General features: G+C 36.3%; 1 protein-coding gene across 2 annotated transcripts; it reads left to right on the top strand.

Moving 5' to 3' along the window:
- Positions 1-25,361, top strand: LOC121318136 (calcium-independent phospholipase A2-gamma-like). Of its 2 annotated transcripts, none has more exons than XM_041254494.1 (10): positions 1-167; positions 3,932-5,074; positions 5,919-6,068; positions 6,332-6,483; positions 7,820-7,914; positions 8,781-8,952; positions 9,396-9,453; positions 10,916-11,110; positions 21,277-21,472; positions 23,595-25,361. In XM_041254494.1, exons 2-10 carry the CDS (start codon positions 4,058-4,060, stop codon positions 23,864-23,866), a joined length of 2,307 nt encoding a protein of 768 aa, XP_041110428.1. In that variant the 5' UTR covers positions 1-167; positions 3,932-4,057; the 3' UTR covers positions 23,867-25,361. The 2 variants fall into 2 exon arrangements, with proteins under 2 accessions (XP_041110428.1, XP_041110427.1); XM_041254493.1 differs by having other exon boundaries at positions 23,592-25,361.
- Positions 25,362-26,483: the final 1,122 nt, after the last annotated feature.

Genomic DNA, 26,483 nt, shown 5'->3' with positions numbered 1-26,483 from the left:
GTGATCACGTGATTTTGTGTTTTGTTTTTTTTAAGGAGACAGGCTGGGAAAGAAAGAAAAGCATTTTTTGCAATGTATTAGTGAACTAAACGGAATAATAATACCTTCTACAAAACGAGACGGGCAAGGAGAAAAATATGGAGTTTTTGTGAAACACAGCGTCACTGGTAAGTCCGTTTTTTGTTGTAGTGTCTTCTTTCTCCAGGGGACTGAAGGTTATGATGGCTTGTTGACATTTTATGTTATTTAAGTTCCAGTTTCAGTGTTAGTTTTGATATGTCAGTACTCGAAGCTTAATGTGATAGAAATACTAAAGATATACATCGAACGTTTAGCGAGGTGAAGCATATAGGTAACCTGCCACAGGACCGCAATCAGCAGTATAACATTAAAAGTTACTAATATTGTCCCTGCCTTTCTTAAGTAAACTTACGCGAGTATCAGCTGCGATGATACCTTGGCTCTAGGTGCCTACATATATGCATAAATACCCTGGCATACATTTCTTTCAGAATATTCCTATATTTGATTTTGTGTGTGTGTGTGTGTGTTTACTTGATGCACGATGGCCCACTTTTTTGAACGCACCATACATCTGTAAATTTGAGCCCACTGTACACATAGTTCGGTACGATGCTGAAGTTGGTTTCTTAATCAGCCAGCTTTTTCGCATTCCAGTTTCTCATTCGTATCACGCAAATGTAACACATTGAATAAGTAACTGGGGTATTTCAGTCTTAAAATTACATGTTTGCCGGCTGTTTCTGTATCAAAATCTGTTTAGGGCAGGGCTAAGTACATATGGTTGACGTAGAGGGGTTACCCCTCTGTGTGAGAATCAACTTTGAAATAAGTAGCCCAAAGCGATTAACCACTGAAATACCCCAGTTACTTATTCAATATGTGTTACATTTGCGGGATGCAAATAACAAGCCAACTTCACCATCGTCAGTACGTACTGTGTTTGGCAACAACAACGAAACGCTGCGTTTAGCCTTCAGTCCCCTGGTGGACAGATATCACCACCTCGTTAAATTTATTTTGCCATTGTAAACTGCAAGTTTGCGAGTACATATCCAAGTAAGAAGCTACTACAAATATCAGATTTTATTTGTTTATTTATTTATTTATTTATTTGTTTTTGGGGGTTATTCCAGGTAAAATTGTTCAATAATGACTGCACCACCTTACAGCATTACTTTGGAAGAACAGAATATTAAAATTTGATTTTTGTTTTGTTTTGTTTTGTTAAGGTATAGGCCAGTTTTGTTACATTTGTCATGGTTTCTATTTTAGAAATAAACCAATTTTGTCAACATGTTTTTAAAAAAAAAAAAAAAAAAAAAAAAAAAAAAGCCTATTATAGTGTTATTTATGGCTGGCCCTGTACTGTTTCTTAAAGAAATGTTGTTTTGATGAACCCATACATGAAGAATTGTGTGATTGATTGACAAGAAGGTGTTTTTTTGCTTCTTGTAGTTTGTGAATTTTCCAAGGTCCACAAATCTATTTTTAAATGCTATTTTAAATGAGAAGTTTGAGAAATGTTGAGCAGCTCCTTTAAGCATATTTCATTGTTTTGTTTTATTTGGTTACACCCAGTTCTGTTACTGTGACACATTACTAATTTAACCAGTTGCCCTTGTTGACAGATTAACATAATTCACCTATGATGTTTGAATATAAGAACGAGTCTTTAAGCCTTTTGTATTGCCCTGTTTGTGTTAATCATCATCATTAGAAGAGATTTGCAATGACCGCCATGAAAATATATATTTTAATGCATCCGCAGTTTCTTGCAGTTCTGTTACATCCTCTCAGTTAGTAACTGTCAGAGTGTAATCTGAAAGAGCAAGGCAGGGCTCTGTGTGGGGTTCTGATAGAACAACACTGCTTGATTTCTGGGATGTAGCACACTTCCAGATTTTAAAGTGCAGATACAGTCCTCTTCAAAATAAAAAAAAGTTTAGTATATTGTTTTGAAAGACATTTTCACCCCCTAAACTAGTTTGCAAGTTTCAAACACTGTTTGCAATTCCCATCTTTTAAAATATCAAAAGCCTATTTCTAACTGTGTTCTTTAAAATCAATATTTATGCTTGACATCATTTTAGGTACACTTTGATGCATCTTTAACACCTGTAAACAGAGAATGACAACATGTAACTCTGTAAAGCTTACTTAAATTCTATGCAATTCACTAAAACATTTTACAGGTGTATGTAAAAATAAAGTGAATCATCCATTCGATGTAATTTAGACCTCATTTCAATTTATTATAATGCAAGTAAATTGAAACAGATTTGGACAGATATGAAAGTGTTTTTATATTCCATAGCAAATATCAAAATTTATTTCTTAAAAAAAAAAAATCAAATCAAATTACCAAAAGAAACCCCCAAAAAACAGGACTGTAATTTTATGAAAGATTTCAGAGCACAATCGGAGGATAAGAGTTGCATTGAAAGCGATTGAGAATGTATTGAGCGATTGAGAATGTATTGAGCGATTGAGAGTGTGGCTTTTCTCGTCTGGATGGAAACAGCCAAATGGTTACAAAGAGGATTGGATTGCAGGTTTATTTTTGCCCTGATCAGTTCTTCTGCACCCCAGGCAGAAACTGATTTAATAAATCTAGATTTTAATGGGCATGGGACCTCTTAGAGCAAATGGGAGAAGATGGGATAAAATAGCCATGCAGTTTCGGTTGGGGTTGGCTCAATGTTTCAGGGGTTATATTGTCAGTTTTATGAAAGAAAACTGTTTTTAATGCTCTATAGTACAACTCTGAGCACATTGTCTTTATTTATGGGCCACCACAGACTGATAACCCAAAGCCATAAACATTAGGGAGACACCAAAATGTCTCTCTTATGTTTTCCCACATGTGCACTTTGTTCTAGTGTCTCTACATTTTGCACAAAATATATAGAAGTGTGTCATTACTGTTGGGTATATTTGTGTGTGTGCGCCACCATTTTTGTGGTTTTGAAATACCTTGTGAAATTTGATTGCTTTAATGCTGAACTATCTAAAGTACTTTACACTTATCCTGTTTTTTTGTGAATACATCACACATGCCCTGAATGAATCTCTTTGCTTTTGTATTTTTTATGTGAGCTCAGCTTGATGTTTGTCTGGCTATGTAAACACAGGGTACAGAATGTATTGTATTGAGTACAGCGCCCCATCATTCACAAATGGAGTTAAATTGTTAATAAAGAATTGTAATGGTGTGTCTGCCCCCCCCCACCCCCCCACCCCAATGTTTAGGACCATTGAAAACATACAGTATGTTTGCACCTATATTTTTTCAGGAATATAGGATGCCTGTTTAAGATATACAGTAAGAACATAAGAACATAAGAAAGTTTACAAACGAGAGGAGGCCATTCGGCCCATCTTGCTCGTTTGGTTGTTAGTAGCTTATTGATCCCAAAATCTCATCAAGCAGCTTCTTGAAGGATCCCAGGGTGTCAGCTTCAACAACATTACTGGGGAGTTGATTCCAGACCCTCACAATTCTCTGTGTAAAAAAGTGTCTCCTATTTTCTGTTCTGAATGCCCCTTTTTCTAAACTCCATTTGTGACCCCTGGTCCTTGTTTCTTTTTTCAGGCTGAAAAAGTCCCTTGCGTCGACACTGTCAATACCTTTTAGAATTTTGAATGCTTGAATTAGGTCGCCACGTAGTCTTCTTTGTTCAAGACTGAACAGATTCAATTCTTTTAGCCTGTCTGCATATGACATGCCTTTTAAGCCCGGAATAATTCTGGTCGCTCTTCTTTGCACTCTTTCTAGAGCAGCAATATCTTTTTTATAGTAGTATATAGCATTGTACATGTGAATAATTCCAATTAAAAAATAAATAAATAACAGTAGGAGGAACAGTTGTTGCTTAACCCTAATTATGTGTTCTCATTTTCATTGCAGGTGTTATTTTGAAGAAGAAGAAGAAGAAGAAGAAGAAGAAGAATGATAGTACAGGGACGATTATGTTGATAATGACAATGAACTAGAATTGTTTAGACAATAAAAAGGCCTCCAGACTCTTAAGGAATGACTGTGAGTTCGATTGTAGATACCTATTTGTATATTCTGAGCAGAGCGGGAAACTTCTGGCTCAGCCAGGGTCAAAGCCGAGCGTCTTTACAGTCGACCAGCATTCATTGCAGGATAAATCCAACCAGGATCCTTCATATCCGAAGACCACTCGGTGGTAAAGTAGCATACTTGAAGTTTGGTTTATACTCTATTATTTCCCAGTTCAGTACCTCATTATCACGTGGATCAACCAGCCTGAGCCATTGCATGTCTCGAATCAAGAACACCTTGGAGTCTGTTTCAAAAGCCGTCAGCAGTACTCATACCGAGTTCCTGTTGAAAATTGTCCGACTGAAGCCAAGCGCGAGTGCAGCAGGGAAGGAAATAGAATCCATAGTACAGTTTAAAAGTGATGATTCTGACAAACCTGCGTCGGTTGCTGCTGATCTAAAATCTAATAAACTTGAAGACGAAAAGAAGTCCTTGGAGAAACCCATCCTAGCTCATGGAAATTCAGCACCCACCATAAGTACTGCAAATAATAATTTAGATCAGAAATCGTCCAGAGATTCTTCAGCTGCTACAGGTAGAAAACCAGATCTTTTCCATCCTAGCTACTTTACCACCAATTTTGGTGAAACCTACAATTTTGTAGCGACTCATGTGAATGTTTATTTTGGGGGTAAAACAGACATGGATCAAATAAAGCCTGATAAAAAAGATGATACGACCAAATCTCCGAATTCAGCAATGTCTTCTGAATCCACACCTGCTTCTGCTGTTCCAGCTTCTGCTAAAAAGAGAATAGCCCATGTCCTGTCGTACTCTACCAATAGCGTGCAGGCATTCATGGGCAGCTATCTCGGCACCTTGGTACCGAGATTTCGGTCTGGGTCTAAAAGTATTGCAGAAGCCAGACATACGCCGCAGTCAGCAGTGGAAGAGACAGCAAAGGAGGAGGAGACAGTGACTGTTAAGGAGCCCAAGACTTCAGACGACAATGCCAAGCGTCTCTCACTTCAGAGAGAAAAGGTAGGATGTAGGTCGCTCTTTCTCGGGACTTTAAAGCGTTACAGAACCCTGTGCAGTGTTTACAAGAAACACTTTACTTACTTTTTACCTTTTCTGTATCTCAGCAATTTTCTTTCAACGTAATCCTGATTTATTTATTTATTCTTTAATATTTTTATTTACACTTCAGCTAGGTTACTTTTTTTTTCAACTTTTACTCTGAAATGTTCGCCATGAGAAAGAAAACATGTTCTACTAAATACCAGTATATCCTGTTCATGGTTTGTTGTACAACAGTGTTGGAATGAGTGGTGTATTGTGAGACTAGAAAACCAGCATTGTTGCAGGAGGTAGTGTGGGGGGTGGGGTCTAAGGTCTGTTTCCACAGAACAAGTTTGTTATGAACTGGCACTACAGTGTGTGTGTGTGTGTGTGTGTGTGTGTGTGTGTGTGTGTGTGTGTGTGTGTGTGTGTGTGTGTGTGTGTGTGTGTGTGTGTGTGTGTGTGTGTGTGTGTGTGTGTGTGTGTGTGTGTGTGTGTGTGTGTGTGTGTGTGTGTGTGTGTGTGTGTGTGTGTGTGTGTGTGTGTGTGTGTGTTGTGACTTCAAGATGTTTGATATCTGACAGTTAAGAGTCTGGATTTCATGAGCACTCGTTGTATCATTAGATGCAAAAATGTATTAGTTGCTTGACAAGCCGAACTTTGCAGCACTCCAGTACTCAAAGCATGATACTGCGAATTTTAACTTACTGTATCTGTTTTCTGTTTTTTTTTTTTTTTTTTAAATGTGGGTGGCAGATAGCATATCTGTATTTAGTTCAAGGTCTAGTTCAAGGTTTTTGTTTTGATGTGTTTTCTTCCTCAGATAATTGCAAGAGTCAGTGTGGATAACCGAACCAGAGCGCTAGTCCAAGCACTGCAGAGAGCCTCTGATGTAAAGGTCTATATCAACAGGGTTGAGGAACTGAGTTATCATCTACTAGAGTTCCCAGAAACCAAAGGTGTAGCCGTGAAGGTAGGTCAAGACCGTGACACAGAAGGCTTTACCAGCAGACTTGCAGTCAAGCTTTTATCACTACAATTGCATTCTTTAACTTCTCTCTAAGTGCTGTGACAAATACTGCTTGAAATGTATACGAAGGCCAAAAATCACCATAGATGTGTTTACCAGAAAAATCACAAAAAACAAAACAGTGTTGGTCTCGTGTTTAGCCTAAGTATGTAAAATACAGAAATGAAAATGGAAAGGTTGTAATATTTTCTTCATCCTGTTATTAGGAGAAGGTCATTCCTTGCTTGTTGCGACTAAGACAGGCCAGTGATGAGACTCTGCAGGCTGCTGTTCGAGAGGCTCTGTCTTTGGTGGGATACATAGACCCTGTGAAAGGGCGTGGCATTCGAGTGCTTTCCATTGATGGTGGAGGAACAAGGTGAAGTTCACAGCACTGTCTGCCCTCTCAATAGTCAATTATTTTCTAAAAGTAGCATACTCTGTGTGTGTGTGTGTGTGTGTGTGCGCACATATATAATCTTTGCTATTTATCTTTGTTAAAGGATTATCAAAACTCCCAGAAGCTTCACACACGAGTATCATTTGGAATCCTTATTTTGTTCTGATTTCCATTTTATTTTTTTCTGATTTCCGTTTTAAAAAATGTAATTAGGTTTATTTAAATGAACATGTGCACACTGCAGGCAAGGTGAATAACAGAAAACTGTAAATCTACAGGCTTCTACTTTTTTCGATTTGGGTTCATCTTCATTGGATAAAGTTTTTTTTATTTTTTATTTAATTGTATTGAAAAATTGTATTGTTAACTTTACTGTTAATGGGTTATTATTATTATTATTATTATTATTATTATTATTATTATTATTATTATTATTCTATACTGTTACGCACATGGTTTTACTACCATAAATCTTCTCTGTGTGAACATTGGGATCTTATTGTTCAAAACTGGCTGTACTGTAAAATATCCCAGCTATCCGCCTATCTATGACTCCTTAATTTAAATCAAGTTATTTTTTTATTGCCATCATCGCAAAATACAAACAGTGTATGTTTAGGTGGCAATATGTTTTTTAATAAAATAATAGTAGTCTGTGTCAGTAGTTCTTTTTGTGTTTTAATACAGACATTAAAAGTAGTCTACAATGTTGTCTAATTGTTAAAGTCCTTAAAAAGGTTTCTATTTATTTTCCATGATTGCATTTATTTAACATTGAACGGTGAATTATTTTCACAGATTCAAGCCTTCTCGTTGTTTGTTCCTTACAGAATACCCCGCCTCATTTATAATCCAGCTACAGAAACCCTCCCCCCCACACTTTTGAAGCCAGAGTTATGACACTGCCTGTACTCACAATTAGTTTCACATTTTCCCTTCAAATATGTAAATCTCAAGCTGCCAAATGCATTTTTTTTTTTTTTTTTAAAGTACTTAATTCTGTGTTATTCTTTTGATTCTGTCTGTGTTCTCGTTTACACAGATTCCATAGGGCCCTACATTAATAGATCAAATTCACCTTTACCATAATGTGTGACATTTCTATATAGGAAATGTGAGACCTAGAAACAAATGTGTTAAGATTACTGTGATGATACTATAGCTCTTTATTTGTATGAACATAAATTCATATTATCATATTAACCTTATCATTGTACTAGGTTAACATACATGCAGATGTAATCCATGCTGTGATAAGTAGCTTTCTTATATAGGCAATATTATCATCTAATCTTTGTTTTTGTTGTTATGGCAGAGGACTGGTTGCACTTCAGACTCTGCATAAACTGGAAGAGCTCACTGGAAAGCCAATTTATCAGCTGTTTGACTATATATGTGGCGTTAGCACAGGTATGTTAGACAAGGTTGTCACCCACATTTATCATTTGTTTTGTGTTGATTTTATTCTGAAGAGGGGTTTTATTGGTATTGTACTGTATTTATTTTTGTTTTACTTACAGTGTTAATTACATACAATAATTCTAATATTATAATCTATGTGGCTCTAAAGAGATTTATTTAATTAGGTCCTCAACTCCGAAAATTAAGATGCAGTTCCTTTTTAGAACAGTAGAGGGCAAGCTTTACATCAGTTGTAACTTACAAAATATTAAGTTGACTGAGTTTGAACACATGATTAATCCCTTCAACACCAGATATAAAAATAAAATGTGCACTCCAGGTACCTGATAGAGCAGTGTTTCTCAACTCTGGTCCTGGGGCCCACTGTGTCTGCTGGTTTTAATTCCAATTTAGCGCTCAATTACTTAACTAGACCCTTAATTGAACTGATCATTTGCTTAATTAGACCTTTTTAATTGTTTTCAGCTGTTAAACAGTTGTAGAGTTCAAGTTACATATAAAACGTTATAGGTAACTTGAAATCTGCACCTGTTTAAGAGCTGAGAACAATTTAAAGGTCTAATTAAGCAAATGATCGGTTCAATTAAGGGTCTAGTTAAGTAATTGAGAGCTCAGTTGGAATGAAAACCAGCAGACACAGAGGGTCCCCAGGACCAGGGTTAAGAAACAGTGCTGTAGAAGTCATTATAACTCTTAACAGTTAGACATTGACCTGAGACTTAAAAATGTAGACTCTGTAGGAACAGAACGATAAACAATGCCAGCTTCTTCTGAAGTAACACCACATGCAAGCTAAGCCCATTCTGTTCACTTTGTTGATATTTACTGCATCAGATTTCCCATGTTACTTCCAGGGGCTATACTAGGCTTTATGCTGGGGCTGTTCCAGATTCCTCTTGCTGAGTGTGAGGATTTGTACAGGAGGCTGGGCTCTGATGTGTTCAAACAGAATGTCATTGTTGGGACAGTGAAGATGGGCTGGAGCCATGCCTTTTATGACAGTGAAATATGGGAAACCATACTGAAGTAAGCCTTCCATGTTCTGGTTCGACCTATCTGGATACATAAATTGCTTTTTGGTATAGTCATTTTTCTAATACGTTTTTTGTATAAAATCCACCTCTGCCATGTTTTGAACACACTGAGGTATCTGTTAAACTATTTTAGATACAGTACAGGCTTCATATGCAGACAACAAGCTGGTAGCTAATGTGTGTACTGTTTTGCAATTGTGTGACTTAATTTTAAAATGGTGGAAATTACTTTAAGATATTCACTTAATGTTTAGGTCAAATCTGTCTTCTATGATTCTTTCATCCAATCAATATGCATGCTTCTGAACAACAAATGGACAATAGACTTATGTAGTTATGTGTTTTTTTTTTCATTTCCATCTCTGTTTGAGGAATATTTTAGATAAGTCTTGTCCATAGATGTTACCTTTTCAGATGTATTTTTATTTTCTACAGGGAAAGAATAGGATCTGATCTCATGATAGAAACTGCTAGGAATGCAAAATGTCCGAAGGTGAGTTAATGTAATGAAGCCCATTGTATATTACAGACCTGGGGGGGGGGGGGGGGGGGGGGGTGAAGGTGAAGGCAGGGACAATCCCTTCCCTAATTCATTCAAATGATGTATACACTGGTGAAACAGAAACTGTTTTTTTTGTACCTGCGTTTAAAAGGTGTTGAATATGCATGGCTATCTGAAGGCAAATATATTCAACTACATGCTTTTTTACAGGCATCATCCTACCAGGCTTCCATAATAATTTGATTACAGCTCTGTTTATTCCCATTGGTGAAAATTCAGTTTTCTCCAACTGGTTAAGGAAACTGTTCTCTTTATATGTTTGTATTTCAAGATCTTGTTTTTGCAACCAACTGAATGATGCACTAATTTAGGTCTCTGGGAGAATTGTGAGACATTTCACTTGTTTCTTGACAGGGAATTTAATACTGCCTCTTTAAACCACAGTTATTGCGAGTCCACCAACTTGCACATTATTACAAGGTGTATGGTATGATCAGGTTTTGTTTATCAATATTTTTGTTTTTAGTGTTCTGTAAAGTGAAGCTTAATATCGTTTCCTAACACAAGACAACACCATTTTTAAATAACATTTCTCTTTTAGTAAGTTTTAAAAAAGGGCATGTCAATCTGAAGTGTTATTGGGAATGCAGTGAGGTTTTAAAATAGGTGGTAATCCAGTTGTTTTAAAAATTGAACTGTTTAAGTTGTTGTAAGAGATAACAATAGGTTCCATGAGCGCAATTTTAAATATATATGTGTGTATTCAAATTTTAAACTACTTTCTTAATAAACTGTTGCTGTACAACATGTTCGTGCCAGATCATATTATATATAACATGGAGATTTACTTTTTTTCTTGGATGTTTTCATAAGAAACATGTAAGAGAAAAAAAATACTCTTGTCTAGGGATGATGAACTGAATTGAAGACGTTTTACAAAAGGGCCTTTATACATCTAATTCATGGAGGGGGAAATTCTTGTGTGTTAATAGGGGGCTTGAATAAAATATTGGGACTTCTGGGCACTTTCCATTCATAAATAGTAGTTTGCTTGTTTTTGACAGCGTTTCCAATTAAAATGTTCCATTGACTAAAAGACATTTGTGGCCTGTTCATTGGAGCACTATGCCTCAAGCCTTGTTTTTGCCCTTTCAACCTGCTCTGTAAAAAGTGCCTGTAAGAAATGAAGTCAAGTAGGCTGTTGTGTAATAGCAAAGAGGTCTCTGCAGCTCTTGCTTTGCAGAAAGCTGCCAGAAGTGTTTTGTACATTTCTTTACCGGTTGCACTGCTAGCTTGATCAAGTTAGTGGTGTCTGTGGCTACCAGTGAAACAGAACCAAACCAAAACATCTGCATAGTTACATAATGATACAACTACTGCTGTTCTTTTAAGGGAGCACTATTCTTTAAGGGTGTAGTGGCGATAACGTTTGTTTTTTTTCCTCCCCCACAAGGTGGCAGCAGTGAGTACAATAGTGAATCGAGGAACACCTTTGAAAGCTTATGTCTTCAGGAACTACAACCTTCCCCCTGGAGTGAAATCGCACTACTTAGGAGGCTGTCACCACAAGCTCTGGCAAGCTCTCCGAGCCTCCTCTGCCGCACCTGGCTATTTCCAAGAATTTGTTCTGGGAAACGACCTGCATCAGGTAGAACTGTCAAGCATCATTTTCTCTGTTTAACTCTGTGCTTGTCTTCCGTGCAGGACTAAAATGGTAATAATTGGAGAGATCTGGGGCCTCTCAATTGTCTTCAAAATATTGTGTAATACAATTAATAAGTAATAATTCATATTCAAGTTATTTTATTGTAATCTTTAAAAACATAAAACAAATGTAAACATAAACAAAGTACTGTACTGCAACATTCTAAACAAATTATTTTAATTTCCCACAGTCACATTAATTGGGGTGCATGTTGTTTGACATTTCAATGTGGAAATAATACGCAGAGTCTGATGTTAACCGGAGTGATATTAAATAAGTTTGACAGGACATGGCATAATTAATACTCCTATAACGGTGAGTGTCAATTTATGGACAATAATAAAGATCACATTTAAGGGGAAAGGAATTGAATTCTTGACTTTAGTAGTATTTTTCTTTCTTTATTTTTATTATTGTATACATGGTTTCTGTTACGCTAGCTGATACGCACACACACACACACACACTGTTTTTTAATATTTAGTATGGCATGTAGTTTACAGTTCAGTGCCTTCAGGGTTCAGAAACGTGGGTAGACAGAATGAAAGAGAATACATGATGGATTCCTGGAGAGCTGGGAATTCACCCGGCAGCTGAAGAAGCCCCCTATAGCTGCTGATGCGCTTACTGCACACAGCAGTGGTTCTGGCTGTCAAGAACATGCTGTTTAAACAGGCCTATTTTAGTTGAGTTAGTTAATACATGGGAAAACATTATACATTCGAGAGTAAGGTGGTCTGCTCATCTAGCCTCCCATTCAATTTCTGAAGTGCTAATCAGTGTTCTTTAATTGTACCAGTTAAATTTTCTCTCAAAAGAAAAGCATCATTAGTAATGGTTTTGCATTCTGGCTTTGAAAGCAGTTCACTGGCTTGCATCCCTTCCGGTCAAATGCGTAGAGCAACTACTTAGAAAACAACTCTTGCTGTGTACTGAGTGTTGTGGTGGTGTTTTTTTTTTCTTTTTGCATGCCTTCAATGCTGGAACTATTTCTCTTCTGCTCACATAACACATTGTTGCCAGATAAGAGCTCATTGCAAATTCAGTGTGCTTATGCTGGCATGTCAAATAGTGCCAAGCATTAGATTTAAATCCAGATTGTTTTGTATTGTCCCCAGTACCCTTGTCCTTTTAGTACAAGTTAGTTTATTTTAAAAAATGTTTAAGAACTGTTAAATAAATGATGTGTCTTATCAGTATATGTATGGTTATAAAATACTTTAGTTTTAACATGCATGCAGAAACAAAAACTAGAATTCAAAAGCTACAGTATGCTATGTTTTTACCTTTTGTGTGTGGTATTATTCTGTACTGAGGGTAATGGTTGCTGGACTCGATAAGAAGAGACCATACTTTTGTTGTTTTGACTTGTTTGGTTTTTGGTCCCAATTCCTTGCTGTAAACACAGGTCCCGAGCCCTGTTGTGTAAGGATTATTTTGTAGATGCAGTCAATATTCATTATAACAGAAAGAGGCTTGTGAACTTCATTTACTTCTGTCTGGTGAAGCGATTGGCATCTATTAAATATGACACATGTAGAGGAAAGGTCAGACATAGAATGCAGTAATGAACAATATCTCATATTATGTCATTATGAGTACCAGTGTTTGAAACGGGTTGAATTAAACATATATTATGCCTCCAAAATATTAGAAAATAATTTGAAAACCTTAGCCCTCAAATCGTTTTAGTTAACTTTATTTAAAAGGACCATTTTGTGTCTCAAGGAGCCAGTCAATGAGGAATGCAAGTCATGTCCTCAGAATCACTGATGTAAAATGGTTACTATGGATTCTACTAAGTAGGCATTCAAGCATTAGTCTTGGCTGTGCCACTCCCGGTCTCTAGAAAGAGGTTTCAGATCACAGAAACAAAACCAAGCCCTCTAACGTGAAGAGAACAATAACACAGCGCTGTTGTGCAAAAAGAACATTAACATTTAACGCATCACCCCACAGAAAATAATCATATGATTAATTAGAATTTACATGCTAATTACAAGTAGTTGAAAATGAATGTGTGTGTACTGTAGATAATTAAAACAACAGAGCCAAGTGTACACAACACGTCTTGTTTGTTTACCCTGTTCTTTTTATTATTCTTTTTTTCCAAGGATCCCAATTTAGGAACAAGATTTGCAATGGCAAGGATCTTTAAAACAAGATCCCTTCAGATGACCTCATGAGTTTTTTTTTTTGTGGCCAAATTCAGAACTCAGTTCTATGTTAATGTAACCTAATAATGTATTTTTTTTCTCCCATTTTCACAGATACGATTGGCTTGGTATACATGCAGTTTAGAAACTCCAGATTACCTCTCCATTGTCATGAGAATATGATGTAACACGCACTTGCCATAAACATCGTCAAGGCTGAAAACCCTTGTAGCAAGCTGTAAACCCCATGAATATATACATGTACACTTGAGGGTTTTTTTTGGTGGCCAAATCTTTAAAACTCAACAGTAACATTGGTGTAGATATTCTTCCGCACACTAATCATGGGTAATCTGCACTTTGCAGCAATTAGATGTTGCTCTTTAATTCTGCCAGATCCCCTGCTGAAGGCCTTTGATGTTTTTTTTAAACGGTTAAAAATGGTAGCAGTTGGTTTCAGTTCGTTTACTTTTTAAAAAAATAAATTGGGCAATAAAAGGGATGACTGAGCAAAAAGCCTGATACAGTACATGTCTAAACCCATCTTACATTACCACTGTCTTTTTGGATTATGTTAATTAGAAAAAGTAATATCGGTATGACTGTATATAGGATTATTTATGTATTTATTGGTAGCTTGAGGGGATCATGCGTTCCATTTTAAATTTACTCAGGTCAGTTATTTTCTTACATGAAGTGGTTAAGGGCGCAGCTTGAGACGACCATCTGTACTCCCTCAAGAGGAGGACACTAAGCTGTTTGATTACTTTCCCTGCCTGGGGGCACTTCCCCCACTTTCACTAATATGAATTCACTTGCTTGAACAGAATTTGGTTTGCTTCCTGCATTTGCAACTTGAGTAGAGAACTTGAACCAGTGACATTTTGGTCATAGGTCAATGAAGTGAACCAGTTTACACAATTATGTGGCACAAGGAGAGCTTTCACTTGATCAACCATATTGGATACAATGCTAACGAATATGTGATAAACATGAGCTATGTATTTGGTGGTATTATTTGTAGTGTTTCTGTGCTCAGCCAAGGTTTTTATTATTTTAAATGAAACAAACATTATTACAAAAATATTATGTTCCCTTGTCATACTGGTCTTGCTGTCTTATTGCTGTTTGATTTAAAAATATGATTACATGGCTTGTTAAGTATATAAGGCAAACACCAGAATTGAAGAAATTTGGGATTTAAGTAGCTCGCAGATCTATTTTGTTCTTATCTTGGATAAAGCAAATTTTTATTATTATTTATTACACCCACCCTGAGACAGATGTCACATTTTATAATACCCCTCCCTGATTCAGGCTGCCACATTAAATATGCATATCTCCATGTAAATAATTTGGCATCAGTCTAGCTCTGACTGTTTATGTATTGAGCTGTATGATACATGAAGCAGACAGTGTGGTATTATCTGTATTTTCTTAACTAAACTGTAGATTAGGTGACAATGAAGGCATTGCAGTTCTTTTAGTTTTTTTTATAAATGTACTTTGAACTTGAAAGTAGTTTTGAATTCTGTCCTCAGAATAGTTATCTTTTGCCGACTTGCTTTGATGTTTAATTGTGATTTAATGGCGCTTTGGATTTTGACTGATTCCATTCCCCTTTCTTAATAAATCTTTATTGGGTGAAACAAATACAATTTTATAGATTTGTATTTGTTTCACCCAATAAAGATTCTTATTAACCCTTACTGTATTAAGTAGTCAGACTCCCTTTTATTGTCTCTGCAAGGCAGCAGGCTTAGCAGGTTATGCGAGGCATCAGAATATCCTGCCAGAAACCGATTATCCAAGCCTGGGTGTTGCTCTTTCTTTTGTTGCTTCGAGCAGAGCACACATGCTGATTTCAAAATATCCTTGTGATGAATAAGAAAGTAAAGATTATCTGTATTTATTATTATTATTATTATTATTATTATTATTATTATTATTATTATTATTATTATTATTATGTGTTTGTGTATACATACATATATAAATGTTTTCTTTACCCATCCTTTAGCCTTAATCTCTTCAAACAAAAAGCTTGTGCATGCGAAGACTAGAAGCTGTGATAAATACAAAGGCAATGATACACATTTTAAAGAAACACTGTGGGAATCGGTACTTAGTCTTTGTTAAGATTTTGCTGTACTAGTTTTATCATTGGTCACTTTTATTTTGGACTAATGGTAAAATAAATAGATATTTATATTGTAAGTAAATTAACAGCCAGAGAGAGAGATACTTTTCTTTTTTTTTGAGAATGTGAACCTGTGAGGTGTAAGTACTTTAGGCCAATCCTGATAAAATGTTGCTACTAACGTAGTATGACCTTCGTAACCCCACCATCTGATTGTCCACCCACACAATATTGTATTTAGTAAGCTTCCACAGTTAAGTCTTGTTGTTAGGCCATTTGTCTATCCTTTCTGATTCATGAAGGATTACATTTCATTTTGACTTTGCAACCCTACCACCTGCTACTATACATTCTATACCATCTTATTCAAAAAGGTTAAGGATCCCTCAAACCAGGGAGCTGATGTTTTAATTATAAACCTTTAAAGCAGAAATCATTGGACAATGTGCCAATGTAAAGAACCAGCCATGAGGGGCCTTAGGGAAGTGTAGACCACCTGTCACTGAGAAGTAATTAATCCTGAAGATAGCAGAACTGTGAATCTGTATGGTTGTAAACTCATTAGTTCTAATCCTTGAGAAACCTACATGCTTTACACACAGCCTGTACAGGAGTGCTTATTGAAATAGTTATAATGACATAGTTGTAGACAGATTTACTCCAGGATTCACAGCCTTTTCTAAATGTGACTGTATAACTACAACAGACTCATTCTGGAATGCTGGCATAGGGATCAGAAAAAATAAGGAAGGATTAAGGAACACACCCTAGGGCTTTTAAACACTGTATACATTGGATCTAGCATCAGTGGACTGAGCCAAAAAAATACCCATCTCATGAAGCAGTCTTGTAGTGTGCCAAAGTCAACACCTCTGCTGTTCATTCAAGAGTCCTGCAGGATTCACAAGGCAGACATGATCTCTGTTTTGCATTCCAGCCAGTGGATAGCAGTTCTAACAGAATCCCCCTCTACAAAATCATACACCCATGATGAGTTGTGAAAGCCAAGACTTGCAATACTGACACCCCAGCACAATATGTGTTTAGTAGTTCCTTGTTTCCACGCTCTCTTCCAGGGCCAAATATCACAGGTTAAGATTTCCTGCAAATCACGAGTGTATTCAAACAGTATTTGAACAAAAAATAAAATCTCAAGTGACAAGTTACTTGTGAGTAAAGAGTACCCCAAAATTCAAGGCATGTATTTACAAAATAAATGGCATGAGCCAGCCTAGGAGATGCAGTGCCAACAACCCACTGCTTGTCTTTAGAAAATCAAGTCCTGACTTATCCAATTTGTTTGTTTGTTGCAGCTGTAGTTAAAAATGGGTTTCTTGCTAACGTAAATGTCCATTGAATAATAGATAATGCCAAAGCACTACAGAACTCGAATCCATCTTTGCTTCTGTCCTTGAGTTAAAAACATTTATTTTAATGAGGAAGGAAATCCTATTTATTTTTTTAGTACCGGCAGGTGTTTACACTATAGTTCAGCTTGTGCCTTTAGTTGGCAAGAAATACACAGAGTGGTCCTGAGTAAATGGAAACTCTGTTTTATGCTTTGACAATATCCATAATAAATCATATGATCCAATAAAGTCATAAGGCCAACATAGATCCGTAGCAGCTATGTTAGGTTGGAAATTGAGTTCAAGGGGACATTTCACTAGATGTGTTCTCAAAACCCTTTATTCTAAATTGGTCTCTGAGATATTAAACCTGTTTCTTTTCTGGCATACTGTACAACAGACTACTTGAGTGTTACAAAACAAAAGTCACTATTTTTAAAGCACAATTAAAATTGGTTATGTGACTTTATAGTCAACCACCTTTTATATAAATAATTAAATTCAGATGAGACAGAGTGCAACAATATTAGACAAGATACATAACTTGTGACCAGAACACTTCAATGCTTTATGTAGCTTTTTTTCCACGTCCCACAATTTAGTTATGTATAGCATGTTAGTACCATTTTAACACCTGAGATTGTTGGATCTCCTGTCTGTTTGAAAATGGATTAGTTTGAGGCTGGTCCATAGTTGTCACATTTCATCATTCACTCTTGTTTAAGTACAGACATACTGTATTTTGTGCCTGCTATTTTGTATTTTAATACAGTGCATTTGAAATGCCATTTTCCAGGGCCTAGTCCAGTTTTTTTTTAAATACCACCGCTCCTCTGATGCGTAATACAGTGTAGGGATGGGCCAGTATACCGGTTTTTCGCTTTACTGCGGTTTAGATGCATTACGGTATTAATAGCGTTACTTTTATTCTACACCGCAGTTATTGTAATTCCTTTATACAATGGTTAACTCATTTTTCAACTGCAAATACACTTCATCTAAATCAAGTGATGATACTTGCAGCCTTAGCAAAGTGTCTGAGTAAGATCTTTTTGTGAACTGATACTGTATTTTGATAATGGTTTTGAAGGAAACGGTCAACGACACAGAATACACGTTTCAATTGTTGCATTCTGTTACCCAGAGCTTTCTGCGCCGGCTGCTGCCTTTCTGACGTCACACGCAGCTATTAGAGAAACACCTTCTCAAAACCTTGCAGCATAACACATATTTTCAACATGCTATATTTACATTTGTCTGGATTATCCATTAATGTAATTGATTAACGTGAACTTTATTGTAAAATTATACATCACTTATCACAGATTTAATACGTTTGTTTAAATAATTGATTTATTTATTTAATATAGCATTGACAAGGCTGTTCACAGCTTCATTGTATAATGATAAAATATTGTTCGCCTCCGCTAACAAGGTGGCAGCAGTAGTTTAGTGGTTATTTGCATTACGATTAGCAGGTCACTCGTGATCTTTGCATCACCCTTTGGTTCACAGCCGCAGCCAGCATCCCGCAATAACATTTCAAAGCTGCGCTGGGCTATGCAGAATCTGCACAGATTTCTGTGGGTGTTGAGTGACGTCTACAGCGCATCTCCACGTATCTGTGCAACACTGTGCAGAACTGCGAAAATCTACACTATAAGAACACGACCAATGTCTCAATTAAAATTAACACAGACCCGCGACTGCAGCAGGATAGCCGTCTTAATATCAACGTAGTTTTGTTTAAACAAGTTATAACAGTATTCCAATTTTCTTAGGTAAGTGAAGAAATCTTTTTTCACAAACTCCATATGTGTAATAATCATTGGAAACTTACTTGTGCAATGTCGTAACGTGTAGCTATAAATCCAATAACACGTTTTAGTATTAAAATACATTTTTGCTATACTTATTTTATCCGGTTGAAAAAATAAACAACTCATGCTCTTAAATAGTAACCTGCGGTACATGTTTTTTTTTTTTTTTTTTTTTTTTTTTTAATTCTGATTGTTTTTATAAAAAAAAAAAAAAAAACGTACCAAGTTATTTGGTATAGTAAAATACTAAATACCAAAATGGAAGTGTGATTTGTTGGTTTTATTTTTGTGAATTGCAGTAATTTAAGTGATTTACATTAGTCTTTCTTCATTTTTGAAGTATTTATTTTATAACTTGCATGATGTACTATATAAAGAGATATTAAGGTTACCACTGTTTTTTTTTTTTTTTTTTTTTTTTTTTTTTTTTTTTAACAGTTTATCATACCGTGCAAATTTTATACCTTCCCATCCCTAATATAATTTTGCTCCAATCTCGCCGGCAAGCCATTCATATTAAAAGTGTGTTGAAGGTTGAAGAGTGGATTTACATTAGACTCCTGTATATATTGAGGAGTCCGTCATTGAAGTGGTGTACACTGCATTTGGTTTTACACAAGAGAACCAAACATTTAGTTGGATCTTTGTTTTATATATCATCAGTGAGATCTTGGTAATGCCTATTTGGTTGAGCAGACATGCACCATTTAACTAATTGCTAAGAGTGAAAATAAGTCATAGTTCACCACCTTTTGAAAAGTGTGCTTCACCAAGGCTTGCAGTATTCATTCATTTTCATTGTGCTTCCTGGTGGAGTTTTTATAGGCATTACTTTTTCAAAAACTAACAAACCCACTGTGGTTAATTGTACATTTTACCAAACACTTTTAAGCGATTTCTGATAACTTTTAAACACAACATTAACCTGCTAAAAAATGCAGACAACTTTAATTTCCCATCTGTTGAAACTGTAATGTTTGTATTTGATTACATGGGCCTGAAATTCACAGCATTTCTTGTCATCGTTTGCATGCAGCAGTAAGAGTGATCCCATATCTGGGAACTACATTTTAATATGTAATAACAAGGCACAGTATGATGGTGATTTTGATCAAGATTGAATGAAGAAGAGAGCAAACCAGTAGCTTTTCAGCCATCCACATAATCAATGCTTAGATGCAGAATTTTCAAAATAGTGCTACAGCATATCCGATTCTCACCCAGCAATGAGTTACTTGGAACATATCCCATGATTCATTTTATATGCATTGGCTATCGGTTAGACCTTTTGAAAATAGTAATTGATGTTGCTGTATTACATTTACAAATGAAGTGAATCTTTGTATTGCTTAAGAACAGATGCAGTGGCTGTGGAGTGGTACATGGTTTAGAAAATACGACTAGCCTTTCTAGTTACAATGACATAGTAACACAAAAGGTGGCTATCCTATGCAACATGAATCCTTGTGACAGAAATAGAATGATCTGTGGTGGTAAATCTCCCTCCTGACCTGTGACGGCACTAAGTAATGGGCAGAATACCCTGGACTGTTTGGCCTGACAATTCATTCCCAGGGTTAAAGTCGGTCATCTAGAAAGGGGGCGGAGCTTCAGTGCACTAACTCATCGACCCACAAAAGAAACGATGTGGCAGCCACGGATTGGAGGAGCGGCTGCAATCGTTTACCAAGGGGTCATGTGTGACGGTACAAGAAGGGGACGAAGCAACGTAATCTGTTCCTTCGTTTTAGTTAAGGAATCGACCAGGACCTGTGTTATATCACGCGTGAGTGTTTTGTTTGTTTTGTCTTGTCTAACTGTTACTTGTTATTTAGTAGACGGCTAAACATGTCCGGAGCTGTCGCCAGAGGCCAGCACAAACCTGGGCAGCACTTCACTTGTTACCACGATTAATTGTATTTTGCACCAAGAGCACTACAGTACTCACCCAGGACTGGTGACCGTGTTTATGCATTGTGTGTGTACTATTGACTGTGTTTTTTATTTGGGACTGCAACCTGTTTATTTATTCCAGTGTATTACACATTGTTGTGTATTGCCTGAAATTATTGTTTGGTCACCAAACCAGGATTATAATTAAAAAACAGTTCTGAATGGATTACAATTGTCTGTCTACTGATTAACACTGGATCACTCCTGCGCCTGTACACTGCACGCTACTTTGCCACAATCATTCAGTAATATACTGTTTCTGCTATCTCTATTCCAGTTAAGCGATACAGGGCACAATCTGTGGATTTTGAGAGAAAGTCTTCCAATTCAATAACACCCGGGACGGAGCCGAGGCACACACGAGGCATCCTCTAGTTAGCTTCTATATGACAAGTGCTTTGTCCTTTCCTTGTTGTAATGTCCTGGTTCTTAATTAAAAAAGGCAGTTAAGTGCCACTTCTGTTCTGAGTTTGACTTAATTTGGCTCAGTAAAGGCTGCTGTCAGTGGACTCTTTATGATGCTTGTTTATCCACACTGTAACGTATTGTTTTTGTTGCAGGGTTTTGAATCCCAATGAAGAGAGATTCCAGTTGTCATATGATTCTCATAACTATGTGTTGTGCCAATGAAAAGTTGAAATGAATCCTGTTTTCATGCAGTAACGTTCGTTTGCTTGTTTTTTATTTACAGGATGGAGGCTTGCTGATAAACAACCCATCTGCATTGGCAATTCATGAGTGTAAATGTCTGTGGCCAGATACCCCTGTGCAGTGTGTGGTATCTCTGGGAACCGGACGTTATGAGACTGAGGGCAAGAACAATGCCACCTACACAAGTCTCAAAACAAAATTAACTAATGTGATCAGCAGTGCCACTGACACAGAAGGTGAATCGAGTGTTACTCATGTTTCTAAAAAACAAACAGGAAGTGAAATGTAGCTCATTGGTAGCTGTTTAAGTTATTACTCAGGATGTACAGCCTTTCAGATTGTGATCTAGATCACAATGACTTGCATTGTATGTGGACTATAGGCATCATTGACATTGGGATTAAAACCTGCAGCTGATGAGGTCATCAGAGTTATTTATATTCTAGTGAATAACCCATGCTGTTAAGTTTAGTTTTTTCAAATTGTGATTTGCATATGGAAGAAGCACGCTATACAATATAGACATGAGTTTATACACGTACAATTATAGTGCACTGCCTTTAAGTACTAATCCCTTCGTGCATAGTCGATGTATCCTTGCCCTTCCTTTTTTTTCTAGTTTTTTTTATTTTTTTTTATTTACGTCCTTCAAGCTCAATTGAACTGATATTGCTGAGAATGGTAGTGCTTGTGGAAGTGCCTTGATAACCATCTTCTGAAATAATGAGCAGTCAGTGGTGTCCTTCAGAACTTGCTAGGTTTTGCTTGAGATAATAGCTTTGGCTGCAAAATGCGAAAACATCCTGTGCTGCCTGCTTTCACTGTTTTCTGTGAAAGAGCTTCCTGTAAACGTAACCATTTAAATGATGTCGTTTAAGCATCCATTGTTAATAAAGGAGGTGGCTGATAAATCCACTCTTCCCAGTAGTTGTACACTCAAACCTATTCTCAGCAGCTGCTAAAAGGTTCAGTAGTCTTGGGAGAGTGAAAATGTATGAGAGTTAAGTGTTTCAGGTTTGCAGGCATACAGTGAAGAGTGCTGCCTCAAAGGTGATACATGGGCATAGAGTATAATTGCATCTCTAGGCACCAGGAAGGATGCCCTTTTTTGCGTGCTTTGGGATCTTTCAAGATTATAGACTGCTGTTCCGAGCCTTGATGGGCTTACAGTGAAGTTCATGAATTCCAAAATGCTTCCTGCTTTTATTGAACTCCCATAATTCCTTGCACTTTTCAAAGCTCCCTTTCAACCTAACTGGGCTCAGTCGCATAAATAATGAAGTCTATTAGAGGCACGGGTACCTGAAAACCTGAGTAAATAACCTGACGCTACCCGGGTCTCTCTTTACTACCCGTGTTTCGATTTTATTAATTTGAGAATTTAAAGAAAATGTAGAAAATATGACTATACAGTTGTAAGCACGGGTCTCTGGTCGGCGTAATAAAGACAACGTTAAACAAGCTTTTGCTTTAAGCCTTTCTTAACTGACATGATATCAGTGTTTTACAGAAAACAGTAACACACGGTGAACGGCAAGTACACTTCAATAGTAATAATAATAATAATAATAATAATAACTGTGGCGACTATTCTTCTCAGGAACTAAATCGGAAAGATAACAACATACCAACATCTTGTTGGTTTATGTCATTGATAACTCTGTGATCTATTAATAATAACCGTGTGGCTTCCCATACGGAACGCTTTATCTACAGTTATTGCACAGATATAGTTTCTTCCCAAAAGGATGGAATAAATAGCCTTTATTTAAAAATAAATAAGCACATAAATAGAATAATGTGGAACACATTAAATAAGTGTGCTTCCTCCTTTTTAAATGAAATATTTCCTTAGCAGAGTTTGCAAGTTCCATTTTCTCCTGCTTGGTAAAGAAATTCCACACAGTGCTTTCCTTGGATGCCATTATTCTGTATTCACAAGACATAATTTAGTGATCAGGAACGGCACTTTTAATGAGAACATTGAGTATTTAGAAATAAATCATGTGTGATTTTAGATATCTTTAAAATGGTAGACTTGAATTATCACTAAACTAATAGTCATTATTTTGATGTATTAAGTCATATTACATGTCATGATATGTTGAGCATGGATATCTTTAATTAGTTGCTATCTTTTATTACATGTGCTACATAAATCCAGGGGACTGTTATCAGGCAAGATAAGTGTTTCAGATGTCAGGTCTGATCTGTAGTAACTAGAATGTATTGCAGAAGACTCCCACACTCTTGCACATTATTGCGTGGGGAGGTAGAGAATGTGTATAACCTGCATGAAAAAGCAAAGAGTAATATCTGTAAATTAAATCTGTTTTTTCTCCCCCTTCATTCTAGAAGTTCACATAATGCTTGATGCATTGTTGCCTCCAAATACATATTTCCGTTTCAACCCTCACTTGAATGAGGATATACAGTTGAATGAAAACCGGAAAGAAAAACTGAACCTGTTGCAGACAGAAGGGACTCGTTATCTGGAGAGGAACGAGGAGAAGCTTAAAAAAGCTGCTGAAATACTACTGCAGAACAAGACGACTTTTCAGAGAGTAAATGACTGGATAAAATGTAAACGTGACATGTATGATGGCCTGTCACGTTTATCAAAATTGTAATGCAACTAGCAAAGCAAAATGGAGAACTCAAGTTGAGTTCAGCCCTATTAGTCTAAGTGGAAAGAAAGGGAACAAGTCACGTGTAGGAAACATCATGACTTCCAGAGCAGTAGAAGACTGGAGCCATATGTTTCAGTCATGCAGAAGCTTCAGATTAGTTTTGCTTTCTGAAAAAGCACTTGACAGCAGTTTAATTTTAATGCAATAGTGTCACCAGCATCATTTTATTGTTCTTACCTGTGATTATTTATTTAAATCAGTTTCAGTGTTTGACAACATAAAATGCAGTTTTTTTCTTTTGAAATTATTATTACGTGTAATCACAAATGTAGTGTGCCATACTTAGTTCCCCCTTGCCCTCTTATTTTCATTATATCATTAATTTTGAAATATAATTAAACCAACAAGCATGCACTAAACCTACCATTACAATTCCACTGTTTCCATGTTTCCAGTCTCATTTGAAGGTTCCACTAAATGTCTGAAGTGTCTCAATACACTTAGATTTTCTTTTGTTAATAGGAATGCCTTTTTCTATAATGCTTGATTGATACTATAATTTAAATTAAAATAAATGCTTGTATTTCAACAAATGACATAATCTAGTTCCTCTATACATGTGCTACTTGTAAATTACACAACTAGAACATGTTTATATTTGTCTCATCTGTATGTAAATTGTAAGCACATTGAAATGGAAAATATAGACGGACAGATATTGCCCCTGGGTTTGTTGTCCCTATATCTGGGGTGGATGTATTTTTTAAGGTCTTCATAATGTATTGTGTTACATTACACTATGCACAGTTGCCCAGCACTATATGCAGGTTATTTTAAAAACAGATGGCCACTCTGCTGCTTTGTTGGAAAGACCATGCCTAGTCAAAGGTGTTTTGTGACCCAGTGACAAGGTTGCATTCTGCTGCTTTTAATGTATTGCATTTGGACCCCAACCCGAGACAAATGTGGGTGATATATAGCAGTTAACCCCATTGTCCTGCACAGTGTTCCTCAACAACCCATATTAGTAACCCTACAATCTTTTCCCCAGTCATTTGCTACCTCCATTTAAGAATTCCTAATTGCTCTGCATATCCACTGCAGCTAAATGAAGTTGTGAAGAGACTTTATAATCACCCTGTATATTCTCAGCAGTTTTTTTAAGTAGGACAGTAGGGCTTCTGTTTTGACAAGTTTAATTTCTGGTGCGTAGCAAGTTGAGACCTTGGAATAAAGTTGACCGTGTTTAGAAAGGAAGGTTTGTTTTGTATGTCATTTTTATGAAACAATACATTGTGTTGTACGGTAGGTTAGTTAAAATAACCTATTTAAAGTCAAAGTGAATAATGTGCTAAACCATATTTATTTAAACAGTGGTGAAAAATGATAATCAGAGGTTTTCAGTAAGTAGAACATATGATGTACTAATTGGAAACTGACCACTTATAATTGCTACTAGGCTAAGCATGCAAAGAAAAACAAATAAAAAAAAAATTCAAAATGCTCTGTGTTTTTGTATCATTTACCGGTTCAGAGTAAAACAATACAAAATACATCTATTTTACTTAACGTTCATCAATATTTCTATGAATTTTCAATAATGTCCAGCAAGCATCAGTACTGTATTTTGATGCCATGAAACTGAATTTGTCATTTAAAAAGGACAATGCTACTCTTCTAGTGTTCAGCAAAAAATCTGAAATTGATTTTGGGAGAAGCTGAAGTTCAATTTAATGGACTACTTCCTTTGTGTCCTTTGTGACTTTCTTTACAAATAGTGTGTGTATATATATAAAAAAATATGTTTAACTTCTAACAAGTAGAACAAGAATGTTTTCACTTTCTGACTGCCTGTCTCTACATACAGTACTGTGCAAAAGTTTTAGGCAGATGTGAAAAAATGCTGTAAAGTAAGAATGCTTTCAAAAATAGACATGTTAATAGTTTATATTTATCAATTAACTAAATGCAAAGTGAGTGAACGAAGAAAAATCAAAATCAAATCCATATTTGATGTGACCACCCTTTGCCTTCAAAACAGCATCAGTTCTTCTAGGTAGACTTGCACACAGTTTTTGAAGGAACTCGGCAGGTAGGTTGGCCCACACAACTTGGAGAACTAACCACAGTTCTTCTGTGGATTTAGGCAGCCTCAGTTGCTTCTCTCTCTTCATGTAATCCCAGACAGACTCGGTGATGTTGAGATCAGAGCTCTGTGGGGGACATACCATCACTTCCAGGACTCCTTGTTCTTAATCCTAAGGAGTGACTAACGCTGAGTGATTTTCAAAAGCACAAACAAGTGATAGTTTGCAAGGAGGTGAAACTAGAGCCAGTTATAATATATCCAAAGTATATTTTTTGTTGTTTTGTTTTTTTTTCTCGCCTAAAGGGTTACACATTTTATGCAAAGCAATGAAGCTATTTGTAGTAAATGTATTCTCGCATTTCATGTGAAGTTAAAGGGTAGTTTAGGCTAATTCATTCTAGTCAAGTTGTAAAAAAAAAAAAGTGTCTTGTTTAGTATTAATATATATTTTCTCTTTATATAGCAGTATTTACGCTTCATCATATTGCAAGTGCATTTCGTGTTAATCTCCTCATTAAATTTGAATTG

The sequence above is a fragment of the Polyodon spathula genome, chromosome 7, assembly GCF_017654505.1.
Source record: "Polyodon spathula isolate WHYD16114869_AA chromosome 7, ASM1765450v1, whole genome shotgun sequence".
NCBI lineage: Eukaryota > Metazoa > Chordata > Actinopteri > Acipenseriformes > Polyodontidae > Polyodon > Polyodon spathula.
This window is presented reverse-complemented; position numbering and strand designations above follow the sequence as displayed.

What these genes read in the sequence shown, in the direction of transcription:
- LOC121318136 (XM_041254493.1), top strand. Translation starts at nt 4,058, where the DNA reads ATGACTGTGAGTTCGATTGTAGATACCTATTTGTATATTCTGAGCAGA. An exon ending in ATATGGGAAACCATACTGAA is followed by an intron (nt 8,953 to 9,395) that starts GTAAGCCTTCCA and finishes TATTTTCTACAG; the next exon opens with GGAAAGAATAGGATCTGATC. An exon ending in GGAATGCAAAATGTCCGAAG is followed by an intron (nt 9,454 to 10,915) that starts GTGAGTTAATGT and finishes CTCCCCCACAAG; the next exon opens with GTGGCAGCAGTGAGTACAAT.